This window comes from Zootoca vivipara, chromosome 7, assembly GCF_965207765.1.
Source record: "Zootoca vivipara chromosome 7, rZooViv2.hap1.1, whole genome shotgun sequence".
Taxonomy (NCBI): Eukaryota; Metazoa; Chordata; class Lepidosauria; order Squamata; family Lacertidae; genus Zootoca; species Zootoca vivipara.
Window position 1 is genome coordinate 31,380,326 of NC_142590.1, and position 25,423 is coordinate 31,405,748.

The window sequence follows — 25,423 nt, forward strand, 5'->3', positions numbered from 1 at the left end:
TTTTCACTTCCTCCGAAGGAGCTAGTTCAGAGCTTTAGGATGGTCCTATATCCAGATTTGTCACTAGCCTTGGGGGCTAGAAGTTGGTTTTACAGGCTTCAGCTGGTAAGACAAATGCAAACATTATTGGACCAGGTTAGCTTGACCACAGATGCTTTGGACTATAGCTCACATCATCCTTGACTATTGGCTATACTGGCTAGGGCTGATGGGACTTGTAGTCCACAACACATGGTGGGCGCCAGGGTACAGTTGTTTTGTTTTGTTTTTGCAGCTGTGCCTTGTTTAATTCTGGGTCTGCCTTTCAAATGCTTCATGGAGTTTCCATTCTGTGGGGTATTTGTAGATTTAAAAAAACCACCCTGTTTCTGCTCATGGATTTGTCTATCTGGATTGAGACAAAACATTTATTGTGAATTTAACTTTCATCGGTATAACCAAATCCTCTCAATGGTCTAGGACTGGCACATTGTATTTGGTCATACAAGTATTGCGTGTGGAGGTCCCCAAACCACCCCTAAATAAATCACAACGTAGACAGGATTTAAGTTTAATGGTTTTTGGCATGAATTTGGCCACAACTTTATTAAATCCAAAACAATGTGAGTGGTTGCGTAGGCATTGGTTCTCAACTGTCACCTAAGGACAGAAATGATAATAATAATAACTTGCCTTGTCAACACGGGGAAATCCAACAGGGAGAGACGGGGACCCGGGTGCACTGAACGAGAGGCTCCCAGAGGCATCTCCCTTCAGGCTCCCAGAGGCATCAATATGCCGCCCTGGCCCCTTACCTTGGGGTTACGGACACAGCATAGAGCCCCTGTATCCCTGACCAGGATTTCCCCAACCACGCAGGCATAAACTTGGGGCCAACTTAATCAATAAGATCCTTTAATACAACCAAACTAACCAATGCCTAACCACCAACCTTACAAGTTGTGACTATTTGCTATGCAGTAGGCGAAAACCCAGATGGCACCAGCCAATCAGCCAAATGGGAAAAATTCCTACCGGCCCCTGAATACAGGCGACCAAAAAATAATAATCATAGCAATGTCAACACAGAGGCCTAAAAACAGCGGAGGGAGGGTGGGGATCAGAAACGCAGCCAAAGAGAAGGAAAAAACCAAGCATTTAAGTATTTATACCCCAGGGGCTTGACTTACTAAATTGATACATACAATTATGCCCAACAACAGCCCATATCCAATCAAACGGTGGCCACTCATGCCCCCACCTTTGTCACAGACGTGGTTTGCTAGCCCCCACCGCAAATCGTGCTCTCTATAATGGAGAACCCGCAATGTAGAAATACTGACATTTGACAGCCCTTTTATAGATTTCATAGTAGGTGAGTGCAAGTTGAATCCCAATAAATATCCATGCAGTACATAATAGCTGCAAGAATCTACATTAGCTCAAATAAGAGATTAATTTAATGATAATGAAATCCATTGATCAGTAATCTAACAATCAAGGGAATTGAAACTATTTCCTACTCACAAACTGCAACAACAACAGCAGCAGCAATTTATTATTTATACCCTGCCCATCTGGCTGGGTTTCCCCAGCCACTCTGGTTGGCTTCCAACAAAATATTAAAATACAATAGTCCTTCAAATATTAAAGGCTTCCCTAAACAGGGCTGCCTTCAGATGTCTCCTAAAAGTCTGGTAGTTGTTCTTTCCTTTGACATCTGGTGGGAGGGTGTTCCATAGGGCGGGCGTCACTACTGAGAAGGCCCTGTGCTTGGTTCCCTGTAACTTCACTTCTCGCAGTGAGGGAACTGCCAGAAGGCCCTCAGCACTGGACCTCAGTGTCCAGGCTGAACAATGGGGGTGGAGACGCTCCTTCAGGTATACTGGACCGAGGCCATTTAGGGCTTTAAAGGTCAGCACCAACACTTTGAAATGTGCTCGGAAACATACTGGGAGCCAATGTTGGTCTTTCAAGACCAGAGTTATGTGATCTCGGCAGCCGCTCCCAGTCACCAGTTTAGCTGCCACATTCTGGGTTACTTGTAGTTTCTGGGTCACCTTCAAAGGTAGCCCCACGTAGAGTGCATTGCAGTAGTCCAAGCAAGAGATAACTAGAACATGCACCACTCTGACAAGACAGGTAGGGTCTCAGATGGAACTGATAAACAACTGACCTGGACACAGAATGGACCTGCGCCTCCATGGACAGCTGCAAGTCCAAAATGACTCCCAGGCTGCGCACATGGTCCTTCAGGGGCACAGTTACCCCATTCATGACCAGGGAGTCCTCCACACCTGCCCGCCTCCTGTCCCCCACAAACAGTACTTCTGTTTTGTCAGGATTCAACCTCAATCTGCTAGCCGCCATCCATCCAGACACTCACACAGGACCTTCACTGCCTTTCACTGGTTCTGATTTGAAAAAGAGGTAGAACTGGGTATCATCTGCATACTGACGAACACCCAGCCCAAACCCCCTGATGATCTCTCCCAGCAACTTCATGTAGTGTAGATGCTGAAAAGCATGGGGGAGAAGATGGAACCCTGAGGCACCCCACAAGTGAGAGCCCAGGGGTCTGAACACGTATCCCCCACCACCACTTTCTGAACATGGATCTGGGTCTAACTAGAGCTCACTTGCACCTATGCGATGAGAGGACTTCAGTTTAGTCACCACTGTAGTCATTTAAAAATGCCCCAAGAATACCATATGATTCTGCTCAAACTGAGAATTTTCCTTGTTTGTTTGCACAGATAAAGCTAAGGTGCCCTTGCCAGCTACAAGCTGCAGAGAAATGCATCTTTGTGTAACAGATGATGAGTGAAAGGGTTGTTTAGTTTAAAAGCTGGAATTTATTCAAGGAGCATAGAGATGTGAGGTTGGAACAAGTATTCACTCATCCATGCAAACAGTGATGTTGCCTAGAGAGACAAATAATTTCTGAAGGAAGGGTAGAAAAGAAGAATTAGCATTTTTTTTACCGCATCATTAAATGGATAGCAATAAAGTTAGTAAAAAATATATAGTCAAATGAATGTTGCTGATGGGAAGATTTTTGGAATATTGCTATAGCAATATCTCTGACAGATGAAATCTTGATTTTAACAGATTAAAGAAGTGAAAGATCTTAAGGAGCTTCATTTATATTTGAGAAGATTAAAATATCCCATTATCTTGAGGTTACTCAGATTGGAAGAAAAGAAAAAAATGAAAGAACAGAAATCCAAAAGGTCACCAAAGAGGGGTTAGTAACTTAAGTATTTTTTATAGCATGTGAAGGAAGGATATTTTAGGTGATGGTTATGACATTTCTGTACAGGATACAGACCTATGGATATCCATACACTTTGATTTCTGACTATCATATTTAGTATTTATCTACTTTCATCTCAAAATGTACTTACTTGATTTTAGCGCTGATCTGTTCATGCTATTAGGGTGTTATGGACAAATATTTACACAGTATGTTTTTCCATTTTGTATTCAGGAAGCAAGTCTGTGGGCAAGTTTGCAATTCAATGACTAGAAATGTGCCATTTGATTTACAAAAAAACTGCAGAATCTGAATGTTTGTGACAACCCTCTCTGCAGTATTCAGGGAGGGATTGTTAACACATGGGTGCATTTCCTTAATAAAATGACGAGGACCTCTGCTAATTTCTTGAAAGTCGGCTTTGACATTGACGTATGAGACTGAAAATGTTTATTCATCCGTCATCGTCAGTGTCATTCACGTGGTGTCCGATTATTAACCATGTATGTCCTGGAGTTCCTCATTTGGAATATACTTTGCACAACTCTATAGACTACAGTCCTCTGATGAAACGTTTACAAGGTGGTGGGCATCTAGTACACAGAAACCTGTGATTATCTGCAGCACTGACTAGGGAGCACATGGTATTCCACACATAGCTAGCATGATAAGACACTTGTCTAGGACCAGTCATGTCTGATGTGAATGTGCTGTGTAATCTCAGAGTGATTCCAAGCTCTTGTCATCACCCTCTTGATCACAGCTATAAATACACTCATTGGTGGCCATTTTTGTGCATTTGTTTGTTTCTTTGAAAGCATCCATTGACAGTGTTGTGGCAGGTAGTGTAATGCTGGTCTGCAAGCATAAGGTAAAGGGACCCCTGACCAGTCCAGGTCCAGTCGTGACCAACTCTGGAGTTGCGGCGCTCATCTTGCTCTATTGGCCGAGGGAGCCGGCATACAGCTTCCAGGTAATTTGGCTAGCATGACAAAGCCGCTTCTGGCGAACCAGAGCAGCACACGGAAATGCAGTTTACCTTCCCACTGTAGTGGTACCTATTTATCTACTTGCACTTTGACGTGCTTTTGAACTTCTTGGTTGGCAGGACCTGGGACCGAGCAACGGGACCCCGTCGCGGGGATTCAAACCACCGACCTTCTAATCGGCAAGCCCTAGGCTCTGTGGTTTAACCCACAGCGCCACCCGCGTCCCTTGCAAGCATACTGTGGACATATAAACATTGCAGTTTTACAAATAGCACCCAACTAAACTGAAATGTGCCTTACTTTGATTCACAATGGGCCACAGTTTCTTCTCTGGTGGAAGAGTTGTGTGATCTCTACCACACAACTTCTTTCCCCATCACCCTCCATTGCAAAGAATTAGTGGACATGGACACATTGCAGTTTTATTATACATAGCAACGAACAGAGCTTTAAAAAGTCCTATGCTCGCTGTCATGAGTGTGTGCACAGTTAAATCATACCTCCTCAGTAGTGAACAGAGACCAAGATCTCTGCTTGTTTGGCAAAGCTTTCTTACTCCTGCTTTAAGAAACAGCCACATGTAAAGTGAGTGGGTTACTGGAAACTCAGATTTTGTAGGCATGAAAGTGGCATTGTTGAGGCCACTGGAGCTGTTAGTTAGCTTTTACTGAAAGTCAGGAAGGGACCAAGAATAAAATAGCTTTGGAGTCCTTGCCATGGGTACAATGCAAGTCCATTTACTCCTGATCTGTAGGCTAAAGCTGTCTCAACATATGGAAATTGAAAAACACGGGTTTTGATAAAGTGAAATATGTTTGTTTTTGTTTTAAAAACCAGTTATGGAAAGTTGTCATTCTCAAGATTTCAGAACATTTTTGTCAGGATACTGGGGCCTCTTGAGGCCTTCAGGCCACCATGTGCTGGCCATCTCAGATTTAATGGATTCAGCAAATTTGAGTAGACAAAAATGTCATTAGTATTATATGGAACCATTCCTACATAGCTGTTTTCATTTATTTTTATTAACATTTCAGTGCATAAAGATTTTTACTGATGTGCAATGTGGGTTTCATTATTAATCTTTTATGTTGTGTTAATGAAGAGGAAATTCTATGCATACAAATGTGCTTAAGTACTCTGCTTAGCAGTGTCTGACTGTGGTGGTTGAAGGATTTCTGGGGCATGGGGAGAAGTTATAGTTACATTTTCGGATTCATTGACACTGATTTTCATTATTTTTAACGACACCTTCTCAGGTCACCTTCTGAAAGCATATAGTGGGTGGTTCATTGTGGCATGTCGAAACACTGTATTGTGACAACCCCCCAACAATCACTCAATAAAGTAGCTAAAAACAAAACTGTTGCAAACACTGTCTAACAAGGGCATTGGTATTTCCAATTGTGTTATTTTTGGTGACATTTCAGGGGGGCTTTTTATTTTCTTACAGATTGGTTTATGGCTTACCTTTCTACTTCCCTCAATAACTTTGATGATCCCCAATGGAGTGGCTTATCTTTAACAGTGTTTTCGTTATCTGCAACACTGCATTTCTACTGGCAAGTTTTAGATAGTGGCCTGTTAAAATTTAACATCTCATATTTCTTGTGAGAAATATTCCAGTTTGATTCGGTTACCTTGGTGAGCTGTTTCGACTTAAATTTATTTAAACCTAAGAGAACATGGTAGGGAACATCAGTGAGCTTGCAGTCTAAAGACAGGCCAGTGTAGTTGACAGGAGGTGGTATGAAAAAAGGAAAGTTGTGTTGCTTCTGGAAAGGTACGGTTCAGGAAGAAAATTTTGAAGAAGGATTTGAAGCCATTCTGAGTGTAGTTTGACAGAGGCATAGATCGTTGCAGTTGCAGAGAGTGGCACAGAAGTGGCACAAAAACATAAAATGGAAGCAGGTCATTAACAAAGGCCAATAGCAGATGAGCTCAGGTGAAGAGAGGGAATTGGGATAGCATTGGTACTGTTTGATACAGAGACAAGATGAAGGTTGAGTAAATTAAAAACATTATCAGCGAGATATTGTGTGAGTGGCAGAAAGTGACTTGGAGCCAGCAATGCCAGATAATTGTGACATGGAAATAAGTGAACACGGTTCTTCTTCTGGTATTCTACACAAGTCAGGCCCATCTCACAGGTCATTAGTGAGAGAATTGATATCCGGAGTGATCTGCCCAATAACAAAAACACTGCATGCTTCCAGGTTTTCTGAAGAAATATACCGCTCCGAAATTTCTTGCCTGTTGTTGCTGTGTTACCTTGGGATTGAATTTTATAAATTCCTGACCTATTAACACTGATTTATTCTAATTCCCATTTTATTCCTTGATTTCAACGAGAAATTGGGGTTTGTTTTTTATTAGTTCTGCTAAAAAACCTCACAGTTCTAATACATAGCATATACATATTTATATATATTGCATTTACAATATTATATGCATATTATATGCACATACAGTCCAGCTTTTTTAAACTAACAGACACATAAACAGATACATAAAGGTAAAGGGACCCCCTACCATTAGGTCCAGTCATGACTGACTCTAGGGTTGCGGCACTCAGCTCTCATTATTGGCCGAGGGAGCCGGTGTACAGCTTCCAGGTCATGTGGCCAGCATGACAAAGCCGCTTCTGGCGAACCAGAGCAGTGCACGGAAATGTCGTTTACCTTCCTGCTGTAGCGGTACCTATTTATCTACTTGCACTTTGATGTGCTTTCGAACTGCTAGGCTGGCAGAAGCTGGGACCGAGCAACGGGAGCTCACCCCGTTGCGGGGATTCGAACCGCCGACCTTCTGATCGGCAAGCCCTAGGCTCAGTGGTTTAGCCCACAGCTCCACCCGCGTCCCTGTACAAATAAAAGCTGCACCCACAAATAAGCCGCACCTTTAAAATTCGGTGGCTTGGGCGAGGCTTGGAATCCGCGGACAAGACGGGCGCCATTGCCCTGCGCTCCCAGGCTGCTTTCTGGTGGCGATGGGGAGCTGTGCTGCTTTGCCAGCAGCGTAAGATCGTAGATATAATCCACACTTTAACTTTTCACGATCGGAATTTGGAGGGGGAAAAGTGTGGCTTATATTCGGGCCAATATGGTAGTATAGCATGGCAACTGATGCTTTTATTTGTTAAAAATATTTTGTGTATAATTTTGTGTGCGCCCACACGCATATATATTCACAAGCAACTTGGTGCTCAGCACAAAAGGGGATCTGATGTGGGGAAAGCAGAACCACCAATTTCAAACCACTTCCTCTCCATCTCTGATGTTGTTTCTTGCCTGCTCCTCGCAGTGACATTGCAGCTTCCTGAGCTGGGAAGAAGTGGCAGCAGCTTTTCTCTCACCAGAAAATGCATGCATTGCCATTGGCATTTCAAATTTGCCATGTCGGCTGGTATCCACTAGCCTGGAAATCAGTGAAGACACTGCCTTCTAGTTGTGAGTCACAGAAGCTAGAAACATCTCAGAGGTCACCAGTAAAAAGATTCATATCTAGTCTGATATGCACGTCCTGTGCTTTAGCATTGCTATTCACCAACAGAGATGACATTATTCACTGACCTGCACTTTCTTATACATGCCTACTCATCATTAGGCTAGCCTAACTTGCAGAAGCCTTGAATCTTGGGAACACGGGTAAATAGGACTAAAACTTATTCTTTCAGTTAAATGGTATAATGCTACGGGCTTCCTTGATTTTGCACTATACTTGATTTAGATTGTTTCCTAATGGGTTATCCATTTCAGTATAGCATATGCTTATAGAAAAGTACCTTCATTAATTACAAGACACTTCTGGGGAAACAATAGATTTGTAACTCTCCCGCTCCCTTCACAAACTTGCCTTATTAATGTATTATATTTAAGCTGGTTAGCATTTGCATGTCAGTTTCCCCCAGTCATTTTATATTTGATTATGAATGATTGGGTGCAAAGTCATAGGTAGGTGAATCGACAGGAAACCAGATCTGACCAACCGAATAATAAATTGCTTGCTTTTGATAAGGGCCAGGATCCAAAGAATTATCCACCCCAGTTCCCTAAGCTCAAAGAGGCTAGGCCTTATGCACATTCTTAAATTGGAGCTCTTCTAAAGCGGTTCACAAATGAATCAATATTATTAATTCTACCAGCACTATTAAGTATGCTGGGAGGCCAATAGGTATGTGTTAGCTTCTCAGTCTGCATAAATAATTTCAAGAAACCATCCTCAGTTTCCCCTGCAGCAAGGAAGCCATGTAATAGATTGCACAATACTTAAAAGGGTTATTATAACAAAGCTGGCAGGAAGAAGTGTAGAGATGTATGCCAATAGGTTATACTGTACCACACATCTTGGATAAATGTGGTTTTTCTGTCTCTTCCTGTTTTACCAGAACAGACCTTGTTTTGTTAAAACAAATACCTTGTTAAAACAAATACTTTAAAAAGCAGGTGGGTGAGACCGGAAGTGGGTTCCCCCCTCCATGTGGTTTGATTTCAAACTCCACAGGCAAAGGAAGCAGGGTTTGCAAGAGCTGCCCAATCAGCTGATTGGTAGACCCTGCAAATCCTGCTTTCAGCAGGGATTGGCTCCATTTGGGAGCTCTTGCACCAGATTTTAAAGCCGCTGATTACAAACCCTGCTTGCCAAGTAACAACTGGGAGGACACTTTAAGGCTCTCAGTTGTTCCTTTTCAGCTAAATCTTTGTCTTTCCCACACCTGATGTTAACATTTCGTGGGGCAGGTGAATGTGGCTCTAGGAAAGCCGCCTTGTGAGCCAATTTAGGAACCTTGCTGGGCCTAATAAAGCACACAGGCTGGAGGTACCCTTGCCGCAGATATAAAAAAAAACCAGAATGAGCAGAAATATTAAGTTACAGCTGAGAAAAGCGAAATGAAATTTAGCGTGCTCATTTTCCTTATTTGCGTGTTTGGTCTTTGGCAGTGGTATACCAATGTAATATCAGATTTGGCCTACCATCAAGTGGAATATTTTCCCAGACTAGCAACTTTGCAGGGGTGTTTTCAGCACAATCTGCTCCCAATCACTCCTCCCTTATCCATTCTTGCTGTTGCCATTCCGAAACAGCCCCCTCCTTTTTCATTTTCACCCCACTGTGTCTTTATTAGGCTGTAAATCTGTCACCTCTGTATATTGTACCTAATGTTGAATGAAAGTCTTATTTAATGGGGAGGGGAAAGAATATATCTTCTTCTGTTACTGCTTTTTCCTCTCTTGAGCATACAACTTTCTTATACATGACCTAGCAAATGAACAATTGAGGGATGTGGGGCAGCCGCAGGCTAAAATGAGTGGAAGAAACATTTCAATCTATGGCAAGGTTGGAGAAGATGAAAAAAGCACCATCATATTCTAGGATAAGCTGTTGTCAAGGGTTAGTGGGGATATAAGGTAGGCCTTGCAGGGCAGAGCTGGTTTGGGCAAGCAATTATCTAGTGCAGGGTTTCCCAAACTGGGGTCTCCAACTGTTTTGGGACTACAATTCCTATCATCTCTGACCAATGGTCCTGCTGCTAAGGATGATGGGAGTCATAGTCCAAAACCAGCTGGAGACCCAAGTTTTAGAAACCCGGAACTATTGCAAGGATAGACATTCATCCAGGGTTTCATCTTTGCAAGCCTCACAAGTATGTCCCTGAAGCAGTCGGAAGGATTTTGTAGACTTTCCATTATTTGGTTCTTTGGATGGGATTTGCTTCTTTATTTTAAAATGCTGTATTGTGACTTTGTTAATGAAAACTTTAATACATTGAAAATATTTGGGGAAATACTAATGTAACTGTTGAACTGTTTTATGTTCAGCGCTCTTAGGCTGGAAGGTACCTAAAATTAAAGCTGATGAGATGGCGATGAAATTCAGGCTTTCCATACATAGAATGCATTTTTATTCATTGCGTGATGAGCTGCAGTCGTGTCGAGAGAGAGACAAAGAAAATTTTGACGCTGTACATGACTTGTGTGACTTCATACAGCCTATAACTCCAACTAAGCCTATTCATGAACCAGTGAGCATAGATAAGAGGACCTTTGCAAAAGCATTTGGAGCTGTCAGACTTCGCCCCTTGTGTGCTATTGATAAAGCATACTTGGAAAGTCAGAAGTTGGAAGCTGAGCTTAAAAAGGAGCGGCATGTCATGAAAATGCAGATTATTAAATGTGAAGTTACAGACTACATCCATCGTTTACAAGAAGATAAAATGGAGAAAGTTCAGATGGAATACGAAGAGGGAAAGCTCAAGACTAAAGATACTCTGGAAGAGCAGAAACACAAAAGATCAAAGTCAGTTAATAAACTGAGGCAAAAGTATACCAATTTTGTAAACATCAGGAAGAAAAAGACATTTGAACATACATTTGTTCAGCGCTTCAGCACTCAACATCTTTCTTTGACAAATGGCTTATTAAGACTGGATGGATGGAGGAAGAATGAAGAATCTGTGAAAGAACGAAAAGTTGCAATTAGAGGAATTATAGAAGAACAGAAGCAGCGAAGAGAGATGTTCGAAAATTTCCGCGAGGAGAGGTAAGTTTGCTTTTCTTAATTATTCACTGCACATAAAGCTTTTAAGTTTTCACAAATTTATAGATAGTCTTCAAGGATAGTTCTTGGGGAAAACTGGAACCCCCAATAAATAAATATTTATATCCTGATTTTCTGTGTCATGTCCAAGATGCCTAAAGTGGCTACTATATTGTTGTTGTTGTTGTTGTTTAGTCGTTTAGACGTGTCCAACTCTTCATGACCCATGGACCAGAGCACGCCAGGCACTCCTGTCTTCCACTGCCTCCCGCAGTTTGGTCAAACTCATGTTGGTAGCTTCGAGAACACTGTCCAACCATCTCGTCCTCAGTCGTCCCCTTCTCCTTCTGCCCTCAATCTTTCCCAGCATCAGGGAAAGGGTCTTTTCCAGGGAGTCTTCTCTTCTCATGATGTGGCCAAAGTATTGGAAAGTGGCTACTACATATACATATACATACTATACATATACATACATATGCGGGACGCGGGTGGCACTGTGGGTTAAACCACAGAGCCTAGGGCTTGCCAATCAGAAGGTCGGCAGTTCGAATCCCCACGACGGGGTGAGCTCCTGTTGCTTGGTCCCTGCTCCTGCCAACCTAGCAGTTTGAAAGCACGTCAAAGTGCAAGTAGATACCGGTAAATAGGTACCACTCCGGCGGGAAGGTAAATGGAGTTTCCCTGTGCTGCTCTGGTTCGCCAGAAGCGGATTAGTCATGCTGGCCACATGACCTGGAAGCTGTATGCCAGCTCCCTCGGCCAATAGAGCGAGATGAGCGCTGCAACCCCAGAGTCGGTCATGACTGGACCTAATAGTTAGGGGTCCCTTTACCTTTACACACACACACACACACACACACACACACACACACACACACACATGTATATATATTCTAGTTGCAATATTACAAGAGAGAAGCACAGACAACAATCAAACTTTTAAAAGGGAAGAATTTATTTGAAACCAAGGCTAGCCAGTGAATTTTCACTTGGTCTTTATTTTTAAAACAAATAAATGCAATTGAGGTCACATTATTCTCCAGGGATAAGGGAGTTCCACAGCTTCATCTATGGGACATGATGAAGAGACATGATACAGGGCCCCTCTCACTGATCTGAGTGGAAGAGCATACTCCTATGCTCAGATAACAGGATTGATGATAATAATGTTTAGAAAACAATATAAGACAAAAGCAAACCAGCTAGGCCTTTCTATATATAAAGAATATGTATCTCCAGTTCAGTTTAACTACAGGTTGATTGATGTATAAATCCAAGCTTTCATTCATCAAAAGGGGATATATTTCCCATGGATACAGACACCTCTTTTTAAAGCCTGTAAATCATCCACTGCGTAGGTGCCAACTCCCTGGGGCCCTGGGTGCCCGAGCACCCACAAAATTCCCCATGAATGGGCCGAACACCCACAAATTTTGGTGCCAGCGCCATTTACGCTGGCACCCAAGTTGGCACTCCTGATCCACTACATCCATTCTAATTCTGCTCCTTGTTTACTTATATGTCCAAAGCAATTCACCCACCCACCCACCCAGCCCAGTCTTCTCCAGGTTAAAAAACTTAACCCAGTGTATTCCAGCTCTTTTTTTTACTTCTGCTAATGACCAGACTTCAGACGTTTCCTGATATGTGTGTGATTGTAAAGAGAGTACTTAGGAAGCTCACTGAAACCAGGAAAGACTGCTCATTTAGGCCACTATTGTCTATTCACGCTGTCAGTGACTCTCCAGGATCTCAGGCAAAGCTATTTCCCCCATCACCTCCTATCTGAGATCATTAATCTTGGAGATGTCCTGTGGCACCTGCCTGATAAATTTTTTTTTTCAAATAATTTTTATTCAATTTTCCAGTTAACAACAAATTAAAATAAAACACACACACAAAAACGAACAGTCTTTTATATAAAACATCTTATGTTTTCCTCTTGCACATTGCTCTGCCGAGCTGTGACTTCCCCCCCTCCCTTCATGCGGGTTTCTTGCTAACTCCATTTTTGCAGTTCCTTATTGTCTTTTTTCCCCCAGTCAATTCGTAGGATTTATTTCAATCCTGCAAGTGTTTTTAAACTTCTACAATTTTTCTCCATGTAGTCCACATATTTACTCCAGTCCTTCTGAAACCTTGTCTCTCCTTGGTCTCGGATTTTGCAAGTCAGTCTAGCTAATTCAGCATAGTCCATCATTTTCATCTGCCACTCCTCAATTGTTGGTAATTCGTGGAGTTTCCATTTTTGGGCTAACAATGTCCTAGCCGCGATTGTCGCATACATAAACAATACTTGATCTTCTTTTCTAATCTCTCCTCCCATTATCCCTAACAAAAATGCCTCCGGTTTCTTTTGGAATGTATATTTAAACATCTTTTTCAATTCATTATATATCATCTCCCAAAATCTTTTAACTTTATCGCATGTCCACCACATATGATAAAATTCGCCATCTTTCTCTTTACATTTCCAGCATGCTTTACCACTCGTTCTATACATTTTGGCTAATTTTACTGGTGTTAAATACCATCTATACATCATCTTATATACATTTTCCTTCAGGGCAGTACATGCTGAGAATCTTAAAGTTTGATTCCATAATTTCAACCACGCGTCATATTCAATATTATGCCCAACATCCTTTGCCCATTTAATCATCACCTCTTTTGTCAACTCATCTTTTGTGTACCATTCTAACAACAAATCATACATTTTTGACAGAAGCTTTGTTTTGCCATCTAGCACTTCTATTTGAAATTTGGACCTTTTATCCTCAAATCCTATTTTCCTATCTTCTCTAAGTACATCATTTATTTGGTGATACTGTATCCATCCTGTTAACACCCCTTTAATTTCTTCATAAGGTTTCAACCTCCAGCCTTTATCAGTTTTTATCAAAATTTCCTCATACGTGGCCCGCCTCCCCTCCATGTTTACTTTCTTAACTGTCAATACTTGGAGATGTCCTGTGGCACCTGCCTGATAAATAAGCATAAACAGAATATTCTCCACCTTGGTCTTTATTAATTAAAATTTAGGAAAAACAGCAGAGAGTCTTGTGGCTCTTTAAATGTTAAGACATTATAGGATAGGTTTTTATGAGCTAGGCCCTCTGGAAACTGTCACATTTAGGAAGTATGTGTGCAATACATACATATATAAACACCTTCACAGCACACATACCCCAAACTGTAAGACTCCCTCACAGTTCTTCTCCCCTAGAGAGATGGAGAAGTTTATCTCTAGAAGTTGTGATAAAAACAGATCTTGCCCCCTCCCATGATACTGCACTCAACAGCATCTGGATAAGCTGATAGGATTTACCCTTACCTAAACTGAGCCCTTAGCTGCAATACCTTTACTTTCTCTCACAGAAATCAATGGAAGCTATTTAGTTTTATGTAGGAAAGCAAAGGTGTTGAGGTGAAAGAAAAGCTTAGCTATCAAGTCACATGCTGCTGCCCACCATAACTGTGGAGAATATTTTCTCCCACCTTAACATTATCGCCTCCCTTTAAGTTTCTCCATAAAAGCCCATGAAAGCTCTTCATGCTTATTCTGACAAGTGCTCAAGAAGAGACCTTCTGGGTGAGACCAAAGACCTATTTAGTCCGTCAATTCTTTGTCCCATGTCGGCCAGCAAAATTCCTGTGGGAAGCTGGCAAGCAGGACATGAGTGCAGTAGCCTCCTGCTGTTGTTCCCCAGCAAATCATATTCAGAAGCATGCTGTTTCTGATCCTGAAAGGTGCTATCGAGCCATCGGTAGCCTTATCCTGCATGGATTTGTCTAAGGTCGCAATTCAAACCTTCCCTTGCAGCCCTGACACATGCAGCTCCTAGGCCAGAAGGTGGGAGAGGCAGGCAGATTACTGCGCCAGCCATGATAGAAGTGGAACTTCCTTAGGATCCAGTGGAACCTAGGCCAGGCCAGACACACCTCCAGAATGCCCCACTTCAGGGCCTTCCATTGGTTATCAGCATCTTCCATTGCATATCAGCTTGAGCTGCATTCAGAGGCTTAGCTAAGAAAGCTAGGCAGAGGGACTCCACTGATTCCAGCCCTCCCTACGGCCTCCTGTAAGAGAGGTTGGATTGCTCTGTAATTATTTTTTAAGGTGTCTTAAGTTGACCATCACTATATCTTTTGGTGGCAAATTAAATTATTATTAGAAAACGGTGTCACAATGTTGAAACCCAGAGTTCTCAACTGGTACGTTTCATAAAGTGGCATTCTCATCTGATGGGTCCTTATATGGTATTCTCTATCTCATAGATATAGGATGAGCATTCTAGTTAAGAAAAAAAGAATCATCATAAGAAATGTTCCTCAATATTGATTTTGACAGTGCGAAACAATTAATTTCAAAAGCAGTTTAAGGCAGTGTGGGTATCCTTACAACATGTACTATATGTTCAGGACTATCGTATACCAAATTAATTTATTTTGAAAATATTTATTTTAGTTAAATCTTCCTTTACTTTTTTTCAACATGCCAAGTTTCTGCTGAAATTTATAGTACTACTGATAACATTCCTGGCCCAGATCCCGCCTCCCCTCTTGTACAAAATGAATATCTAGCTAGGAGTACTATCTTATCAAGTCATGGTTGCACCCCTTAGATAAGGCTCAGGAAGCCTTGAACATGAAGGCTTGGATTTAGCAAAAAAAAATTTTTTTATCAAAAAGCCATATGTAGAATGTAAGAATTCTTGACATCACCTAATTACATTTACTAGCAGCTGTGATATAACATTTTTTCTTTATTTTAAAATACATACAAACCTAAAGCAAGTGAATGTTTTTCAAAAGTAGTTTGGAAAGAGGAAATTTGAGTGACTTGTGTTTTCTGTTTCCCTACTTCTGTTTTAACATGGAATTTGGAAACCTCAGATACTCCCCTGGTAGAGCTGTCAGAATACCATGTCATGTATTACAACAATAGAGCCAAAGGAAACAGAAGCCCTTCCTCTGAGTTAATCCACACTAGAGTTCAATGTGGATTTGAAGATGCTTGTGTCTCTGTATTTTTTTCCCATGGCACCTACACAACATAATCCTCATCAAAGGGGAGCCTAGACTTTCCCTATGCTGAACAGGGATTTTTCTGATCCACAGATAATCCAATAAGGGAAGAAAATGCACTATAAGAATGTACCTGTTACTCAGTTGTGAAGCCACTGGAGCACATTTCTTGGGTGGGTTTCTTTTACATGTGTGCTAACATATTGCTGGGTGTGGTCTTATTGCCATACCCCTTACTTCCATTTTGTTTTCATCAGCCCAAAGGAAAGGATGCAGCTCTGTTCCATTGGCTGTTCCTGAAGGTGCATTTGCGGTATTTTTTATTTTACAATAAGCTTTTTTGCAGAACTGCTCTTGTATAGAGCAGCTACAGTAAAATGAAAATTAGATTTGTCTCTGCAGGTATAGGAGGTAGGAAATGGGAATGAAAGGAAGGAGCAGCCTTTCATGCGAGTGACTCCAAATCCTTGCCTGGCTTGAAGCAATGCACATTTATTTATTATTTTGACTGCTTTTTTTGTACAAATCTGGCCTATTTGTGTTTTTTAATTCCTTTTTTTAGCTATACTTGCACAGCTAAACAAATACCGGCAGACATGCCCTCAAGAAATACGTACGTACGTACGTACGTATGCACATGTGTGTGTGTGTGTGTGAGAGAGAGAGAGAGAGAGAGAGAGAAAATCTTTTGTGAAAATCTGGTATGTTGGAAAACTTGTATTCCAAAAATAAAGTATGCTAAGGGGTACATGCACCTCTGCACATGCTCACATGAGATCTATGGTTTCCAGATCTTATGATGAGTAGAGAAGTTCTTATTGATGGAAGGAAACAACTCACACCACTGTTATGGATAGGAAACAATGAGGTTGATTCCAGAAGCACAAAATTGAAAACGCTCAAGCGTGGATGAAGCTTCTCAAACACACAGAAACAGCCACCCACTTACACACGAAGGCCACAGTTTAGACACAGCCAGTTTCTAATGTCAGAGTACTTGCGGTTCTATCTGACAAACTGACTCAGGACACTTCCAGACTGTCACTGTTTTCAAGTAGGATTCAGTCACATACTGGCAAATTCAGGTTGCACAATTACCACAAAGTTGTTTTGGAGTTCTTGTGCAACAGCAGCAGCAGCAGCAACAACAACAACAATCCCTCAACACACCCACACCCATCCACCCTAATATTGGACTTTTGTGCTGTGTAAAGTCATGGGGGAAAGCACCAGAAATTGTGGGATAACAGTTGGCTTGATGCAAAGTCTACCAAGCTCCCTGCAAGCTGAATGAATGCTTTATAAATGGCCAACATTGTCTTCTCTCTCTGCAAACAAATAATCATGAATGCTCAATAAACAGGTCATATGGAAACAGCCTCTTTAGGAATATTTTTTTTGTTTTTGTTTTAAGTGGGTGCACTTTTCTGTTAGTTTCTTGCTTGGTTTACCCTTCAGCTTCTGTATCCTTGCTAACAACAAAGCCTTGCATGTCAGATTAGGCCCATTTACACCTGAACAATTTTATTGTCTTTAAATTGTGACATTTGTGACACCTGGGCAACCATGCTGTTTTCAGCAGGTTCCCCATTTGCCTGGCTGAAGTCGGTAGGTGATCTTTTGCTAAAATGCAATACGAACTGGCGCACTTTTTTCTCCACACACCCTGCATCTTTTTATTCCTTAATGATAGGAAACATGTACAATTTCTTTAGATTTCTTTATTTGCTGGTTATTTTGTAGAGAACGCATTAAGTTAGTACCTAGTCTCACCTGCATTTATTGTTACTTTTTTTTTGGGGGGGGTTAATAGAACACTGATGCCGTGTATCAAATTAAAAATCAAGCGTAAGACCATAAAGGTGAATTTAATTAACTGAATGCTATTGTTATATCTTTGCTAGCTGATTACAATTTAATAGTGAAGCAAAGGGAGGATTGAGGCATCAGTTTCACTCTTGATTGATGTAGTTTCTCATTCAATATATTTCACTTTTATGTATCTTTCTACGAAAGATTGTTATGCCTATGGATGTTTCACATTTTTATTTTTTAATTTAAAAAGTCTCGTTTTATGGCACCATACATGACACAGAATGGCAGAGACATAGCTCATCCACAGCAGCACAGTTCCCCACCTCCTAAATTTATGTAGTGTGTTTTTATCCCTCCTTTCTTCCTTCAAGGAACTCAAGGCGGTCTCCGTAGGCAGCCTCCCATCCAAGTATTGACTAGATGAATATATGCTTTGCTTCAGCATGGTGGCTGCATCGTGCGCCCTGAGACCTTGCCTTGGGACCATTAACTTCAAAAGGCAACTGAAAGGTGCAGGAAAAGACTGGTTGAAATGGAGTCTCATTGGAAAATTGTAACAGTGCGCCAAAGGCACATTGCATCCACTAAACTCCCGGAGTTTAGAAAAGAATTTTGAGACTGGGAACGAAAAGCAGCGGTGGGCTCTGTTGTGTGCTTGCCCCTGTCTCACATTTATTGCCCAACACTTATGGTGTGATAGTTTCAATGTGGCCTGTTTCTTTAAGTGAAGAAGTGAAAAAACAAACACACATTGAACTTAGGTATGTTGCCAAGTGCCATATTATTATATAGAATCTGTAGATGGGGGGGGGGAGAGAGAGAGAGAGAGAGGAACAGAGTCAAGATTTTGTTTTTTGACTCATGGACAGACAAGAGCAGTTTAGAACTGGTGATGAGGCTTCTTTTTCCTCCTTTCCCCCTCCTCCAGGCAAGATATGTTGCAAAGACAAAACACAGATGAAAAACAGTTTAGGAACTGCGTGGCCCACGAAATGGCTAGAGAGAGATACAGGCAAGCCAAGGCAAAGGTTGAAGCCATCAAGCAACCCAGACAGATGGCACTGTATTCCTTGCCCGTGATTGGCAGTTCTGGCACCGCAGTGCCTGTCATAGAGTATGACGGCTAAGATGGTAAGGTGTATAATATGGCAAATGGAAAGAAGACCAGTTGCAGCTGGTTCTTTGAATGATCTAGATGAAGCTTCGTTGTCTTGCAGGTTTAGAATCGGTTTCTGTTTTTGATGATTTTGAAAGGCAAGCCAGAAAAAGACACTTTGATGAGCAGATCTACTACAACATTTGAAGTATTTCACTATATCCACGTGAGGAAGAAAACAGCTGTAGCCTGTTGTGCTAATTGTTTGCAAATGTTGACTTTTAAGTGGCAAACATTTCAAGCGTACATACAATTACCTCTGTATTTAGCTTTAAAATTAAATTATTCAATGCCATATAAAAATAATTGGGGAAGAATTCACTGGTTGTTAATGTAGCCAAGAAGCATGAGTGCAATTAAACATGTTGACTACACTTATTGCAGACAGGACTGCTGGAGCTTTGCCTCAGTGATTCCTCCGTAACTGTATATACAACAATGCCATAAGCCATTAGCTCTCGATAGAATGTATTTTCAGTTGCTCTCTGGCTATGCCTTAATGCAATAATTTGGTCCCAGCTGCTAACTTTCATTAACACGCTGTGTACTTTGATTAGTTTCATTAGCTGCTTTCCTATGTGTAATTAATTATGCTTCTAGTTGATTCTACTTTAATTCTTTGTATATATATTTCTCCATGTGTATTGAGCCCAAGGAGAGCAGACTTGGGCAAGTTGCTGGGAGAGGTGTGGAGTCTTTCGTTGCCCCTCCCAGCTCAGTTACAGAAGTGGGGATGAGATTTTCTTTTCCTTTAGTTGCTGCATCTGACACTGGAAACACACAATAGCTTTTAAGAAAACTGGGGCCAAACTAGATGTGGCACCATTCATGCAACTCACAATTTCATGCATTGCACATTTACAATGTAAGAAAAACAGTGACACTTTTTGTTACTTATCATTGCCTCCCATCAGAAGAAACAGACGTAGACTTTAATGTTAGTTTTATATGTGTTGTTTCACATTTCCAAAGGAAATGGCAGCTTTGTACAGGCAGCTCTCCATTACGCAGGGGTTACATTCTGAGGCACCTTATGTTTCAGTGAAAGCGTGTTTATTGGGAATACCATTGAAAATGCCTGCAAACACCACAATCGCTCTCCCCAATCCTCCTTGCTTGGACTCCAACACTGCACAGGCCTCAAAGGTTGGCGCAAGGGCTTGTGGGATTACTCTTGCGAAAGCTCGTGAGATTTCTGGACACTGTCTTCATGCCATTTTGCCTCTTTTCATGCCATTTCTGGGTTCGTGGCAATGCACACCAGCATGGTCGTATGTGCCTTGAATGGACATAAATGGGGAGCTGCCTATATATGAAAGCTCTTGTTGCTAATTTTCACTGGGTTCCCGCCACCAACATGGACTCAGGCCGGACTTGCTCTCTTACAGGTATAGCCCATTTTAGCCCATTTGCTTCAACTTGTGGGACACCTATCTTATTAACAGGGAGAAGATTACAAGATAGAGCAGAGTTGGAACAATCGCCTTCCTCAGACAAATTCATGCTCATTTTTCTTCAGAAATCCTTGGCCCATTTATTCCAGCAAACATTTGAAAGACTGTGCTGATGCTCTTAGTGGTTCTCTCCAACACACTCATATTTTGATTGCTATGGGTGTTTTTAAATCAAGGAAACTGCTTCCTTTAAAAGGGGGGGGGGAGAAATCCACTCTCCCACAATAGGTCCCTTGCTCTCCTTTGGAGAAAGTTGTGTATCATAGACCTTTTATAAGAGACTGTTCTAGTCTCTTATAAAATATACAATCAAATCTCTTGGTGAAACGAATGCTTTCCTTTAACCTTTCTTCTGATTTGTTTTCCAACATTTTTCACATACAATTGCTACTAGCTTTTTGCATTATTTTCTACTAGGGATGGAGGAGAAATTTTATTCAGTGCATATCTAAAGCCCAATAATCTATCAAATACACACTTTCTGAAACAATGAAAAATGAAACACTGTTATCCTTCGGAATTTGCACCTATCCAAATTTTGCAATGCAGTTCCTCAACCAGTATTTGCAAAAATGCATATAGCAGGGGAAAGTGTGCATTAAAAAGTGAAAATTACATATATACTAATGCATTATGTTATGGGAAATTTCTTGCAAAAAATGTGTGTATTCGTCAAAACTGCAGATAAAAATGTGCTTATTATGAGAAATTCACACTAATATGCTGATAATTATTGTGAAAGGTTTTTTTCATTGCAAATTGCTGCAGAAATGTGGAGAAATGAATTTAGGACTGGAAAAATTAGAAACTTAAGAGAACCAAAATTGACAGATGCTTCCAACCATATTTTCTACTCTTAAACCTACCTTGTACTATCATAATGATATGAATATTTAATATTAAAAAAAATAACATCCATATTGCTATTTTGCTATGGCTGCCCCGCTAGTCTTGTTGTCAGCTCATAATTAGCACTTTCTTTTCTTTTTTGCTATTAATTGAATAAAACTGTTACTCACATTTCAGATTTTTAGACACTAGTTCTTTACCTCCCTGCCACTCAGCTACACAAATTCTAATTATTTTCACCAAATACAATTCTAAAAAGCATTTGTCTCCTGGGTATCTCAATCTCTGCAGAATTTCCTACACATTTTGCACCCGTGCCATTTCTGCAAGTATTTTATCTACGCAGAAGATTATTTCCCCCTCTCTGGTTCCTGGGCTGTAGACCCCATAAAGAAGTTTTCCTGTTCAACCTTATTGGAGGCTAGTGACTGCCACTTCTTCTTACTTCCATTTTTCTGCATCTAAAGAAAGGGACAGACCCATAATGTTCAGAGTGAACCTATATATTATAAAGGTCTTTATCAGGGTATGAGCAAAAGAGGAAAGCAAACAAAAATTTCTGGGAACAGGCTATTGAGGCCTACAATATTTTAAGTCAAATAATTATGTGGGGGCAAATGAATCAGTTTCATTAAGAGACATCTAAAGCAATCCTGCAAAATCTCTGTTAAAGTAGCCCTTACTGACTGGCCAGTTGTCTCCTTTTTTGGGTGCATCTATTAAATGTATCCAGTATCTGAATAAAATGGCGGTGGTCAAACCAATTCCCACTGTTTTTGTGGAGACTGTGCCTCATAAACCCCACTCTTTCAATCATAAGCCAGCATACTTCTTCTGTTAACTAATTATTGTTGCTTTTTTCCTGTAGAGCAGCAACAGAATATTTTCCCAGCCCTTCTCATTTTCTGTCTCTAAGGTGAAGCTAAACTGATGTATTCTGAAGCTAGATTTCATTGTTTGTGCCATGCATAGTTTCAACTGTTGTGAAATATTGTTTGCTGTTACAGAGAGCCATAATGAATTGTTACATTTTGAAACCTATCTTTCAATGTTTTCTATTCCAATCTACCAGTTTATTTATAGTCTACTCCACAGCTTGTTATTAAACATGTTTTTTTAAAAATAATACAAAGACAGTGTTCATGAATAATTTCCCTCTCTCTTTGTTTCAAGAGAATCTTACCTGGACATGAAAAATGGATATGTGAATAACGGATCTGTCCATGGTAAAAAAGTGTCTGAAATGGAGAGAAAATCAAAGTCATACCTAATAACACCAAAGAGAACTGTTTATGTGAAGTATTGGAGATTTAAAAAATCCATCTGCAAGAGACTGACCAAAAATTACCAGATGCTATTTGTGTCATGAAGAAATAATCAATCAATCTTTATTGCTGTCAAAGACCAGACAACATGAAGAAATAAAATTTAGATATATTTATAAATAATTTTATACATGTTCATTTTTTTAATCAATAACCAGCTATATCTAAATGTACACATGTTCTGTTTCCACAATTTACTGTAATTTTAAGTAACAATTGGGAAAAAGGAAGGTGTCTGAAATAGTGGAATTAGATATGTAGTCATGAACTACATAAGGAGTGCCTATAGTAAAGAAGGAACAGACTGTTGTTTGAATGCCTGTGTGACCCAGTTAATTTTTTGTATAGTGGTTATGGATATGGTAAACCTGGCTTGCTTTAGTTTGGTAAAGATGTTCTGTCACATACTTTGTAAACAAAATCTGGGATTCTTACTGCTACCACAGTACCAGACCTCTCAGAAGGAGATCTTCACTTTTTTTGTCAGATATTATTAGTGCCCATTAGATCTTTAGGATTGTACGTACTACAGGTTGTGCTCTGCTCTTTGAGCCATTCATTCTTGGCCAACAGAAGTATATCTTTCATATGGCAATGTGCTAAATGCCACAGATTTCATAGATAAACTAATCCTTGACATGTCTTCCACCCAACGCTTTGTTTTTTTGGGTAAGGCTGTTGTATATCCCCACTTGCATTCCAAGCATTCTTTGTCAGTATTGGTTAATGAGCAATAAAATTGTGGTCTGCATAATCCCTGGCTCCGTATCATGGCTTCTAATGTGGATATATGTGTCTCCCTAATAAGTAGTATTAAAGGCTAGAAGAAATTTGCTTGTGTTGGTTCTTTGCCTTGCTAAGAAATAACAGAACAATCTGAGGGAAGCTGAGAGCCACTGTAGAAGTTAACATTTCCCAAATGGTGTCCTGTACCTGTGCTGGAACTGGTGGTATTAATGGATACAGGTTTTTCTGTGTTCCAATATGTGGTTTATTCAGTGTCTTCATTGTGTTTTGCTCAACAGAATGTGGATTTCTATAACTGGTCAAGCTACTAATGGCTCAAATAAAGCTAGATGTTGCATGGGAAATGCAGCACACACGGGGTGGACAGTTCCTTTTTTCAAAAAAAGAGATTATATGCACCATAGATAAAGACAGATTTTAACAACATTTCTTGCACATCCATATTAAAATATGAAAATAATTACTAAATTTAAGTGCCACAGAAGGAAAGTCAAATTGTTATACATCCAAATCACCACAAATCACCTCAAATAAATTATTTGCACCACACACCCAGATCACCCCAGACCTGTATATCTTCAATTAATGGGCCCCCAGTTTTTCATCCAAATAGTTTTTGAATTGGAAAATAATTGCTTTAGAATAAAATTTCACAGCTGGAATTGTTGCTGGTGCTAAGGCATGGGAACCTCTTTGGCATAAAACTTAGGTTCTCATATTTCTTTGTTGTCTTTAAGGAAGATTTGAAATCCTTGAATAATATAGGAGCATGGGAAGCTTGTTGGAGGGCAGGGAAAGTTTGAAGTATCCTTCTCAACCTCGCTTCATCTGAGTAAATTCCACAAACTATTCTTATTCTCCCCTTTTATCATTTTTCTACTCCTAAAAGCACACGGGGGTGTGGAAATAACCTGGTCTACATTTTAAAGCAAACTAACTGAATCCACACCTTCCTGACACACACACACACACACACACACACACACACACATATTTATGAACCAACATAATAGTACTTTGGAATTCACACTTCTCTGAATTTTGTGGTATGCTTTTTGGCTCAAAAACCACCAAAATGGGTAAACAACTACATATTTTTAGGTTAAAAAAATGTAGAGATGCATACATCCTGTGATAAAATGGCTATTTATGAATATTTTAAATATGATTTTGAAAACATGGGATGGAACTGACTTATTAGTGCATACACAATTTACACAGACCAGAAATTAAGCAGTCCATCCATATACAAAGGAGTGGGTGTTTCTTTTGTGCTACCAAGAGAGATTCCAGTGCCATCATGGACACATACAAATACTATGCGCACAGTAGATATGTTGTCTGCTTTATCTTGCTCTACATCAGTTCTTGATTGACATGGAAATGTGGTTTTCATTCAGAGTCAAAGAAGCTCAGTCAAAATGGAACATCTTCAACACACACACTTTGTACAAATTATTATTATTATTATTATTATTATTATTATTATTATTATTATTATTTCTTATTTATACCCCACCCATCTGGCTGGGTTTCCCCAATCACTCTGGGCGGCTTCCAACAGAAAAATGAAATAAAATAATCTTATTAAACATTAAAAGCCTCCCTAAACAGGGCTGCCTTCAGATGTCTTCTAAAAATCTGGTAGCTGTTTTTCTTTTTGACATCTGATGGGAGGGCGTTCCACAGGGTGGGCGCCACCACCGAGAAGGCCCTCTGCCTGGTTCCCTGCAACTTGGCTTCTCGCAACGAGGGAACCGCCAGAAGGCCCTCGGTACTGGACCTCAGTGTCCGGGCAGAACAATGGGGGTAGAGACGCTCCTTCGGGAATACTGGACCGAGGCCGTTTAGGGCCTTAAAGGTCAGCACCAACACTTTGAACTGTGCTCAGAAACGTACTGGGAGCAAATGTAGATCTTTCAAGACCAGTTTTATGTGGTCTCGGCGGCCGCTCCCAGTCACCAGTCTAGCTGCCGCATTCTGGATTAGTTGTAGTTTCCGGGTCACCTTCAAAGGTAGCCCCACATAGAGCGCATTGCAGTAGTCCACTGTATGAAGAATGAGTTTATGAGAAAGCAGTTTATGAGAATGGATATATTTTGCACGGGTATTCCATTCAAATGTGATTTGGGTTTTTCCAATAGTTATATCTAAACTTTTTTTTGTCTTTCAAATCAGGCCAATGAAAATTTGCTTTCAAGTTGCTTTGACAATATCTGGTTTCGACCTAACAGTATGCAGAAAACATGCCCCCCCCTCCCCAAATTTCACTAATATTATAAAACTCCAGG

The 25,423-nt window shown here is 40.6% G+C and overlaps 1 protein-coding gene across 5 annotated transcripts in view; it reads left to right on the top strand.

The window, feature by feature from the left end:
• The window catches only part of LRRIQ3 (leucine rich repeats and IQ motif containing 3), a 44,149-nt gene extending 21,010 nt beyond the window's left edge, over nucleotides 1-23,139 (top strand). For 4 of the 5 annotated variants that reach the window (XM_088673908.1, XM_088673905.1, XM_035124021.3 and 1 more), the window contains 4 exons: nucleotides 3,091-3,226; nucleotides 10,041-10,761; nucleotides 18,530-18,732; nucleotides 22,234-23,139. In XM_088673908.1, the coding sequence (XP_088530034.1) occupies nucleotides 3,091-3,226; nucleotides 10,041-10,761; nucleotides 18,530-18,728 (1,056 nt within the window). In that variant the 3' untranslated portion in view covers nucleotides 18,729-18,732; nucleotides 22,234-23,139. The remainder of the gene's footprint in view (nucleotides 1-3,090; nucleotides 3,227-10,040; nucleotides 10,762-18,529; nucleotides 18,733-22,233) is intronic. The other variant, XM_088673906.1, reaches the window with a different exon arrangement.
• Nucleotides 23,140-25,423: the final 2,284 nt, after the last annotated feature.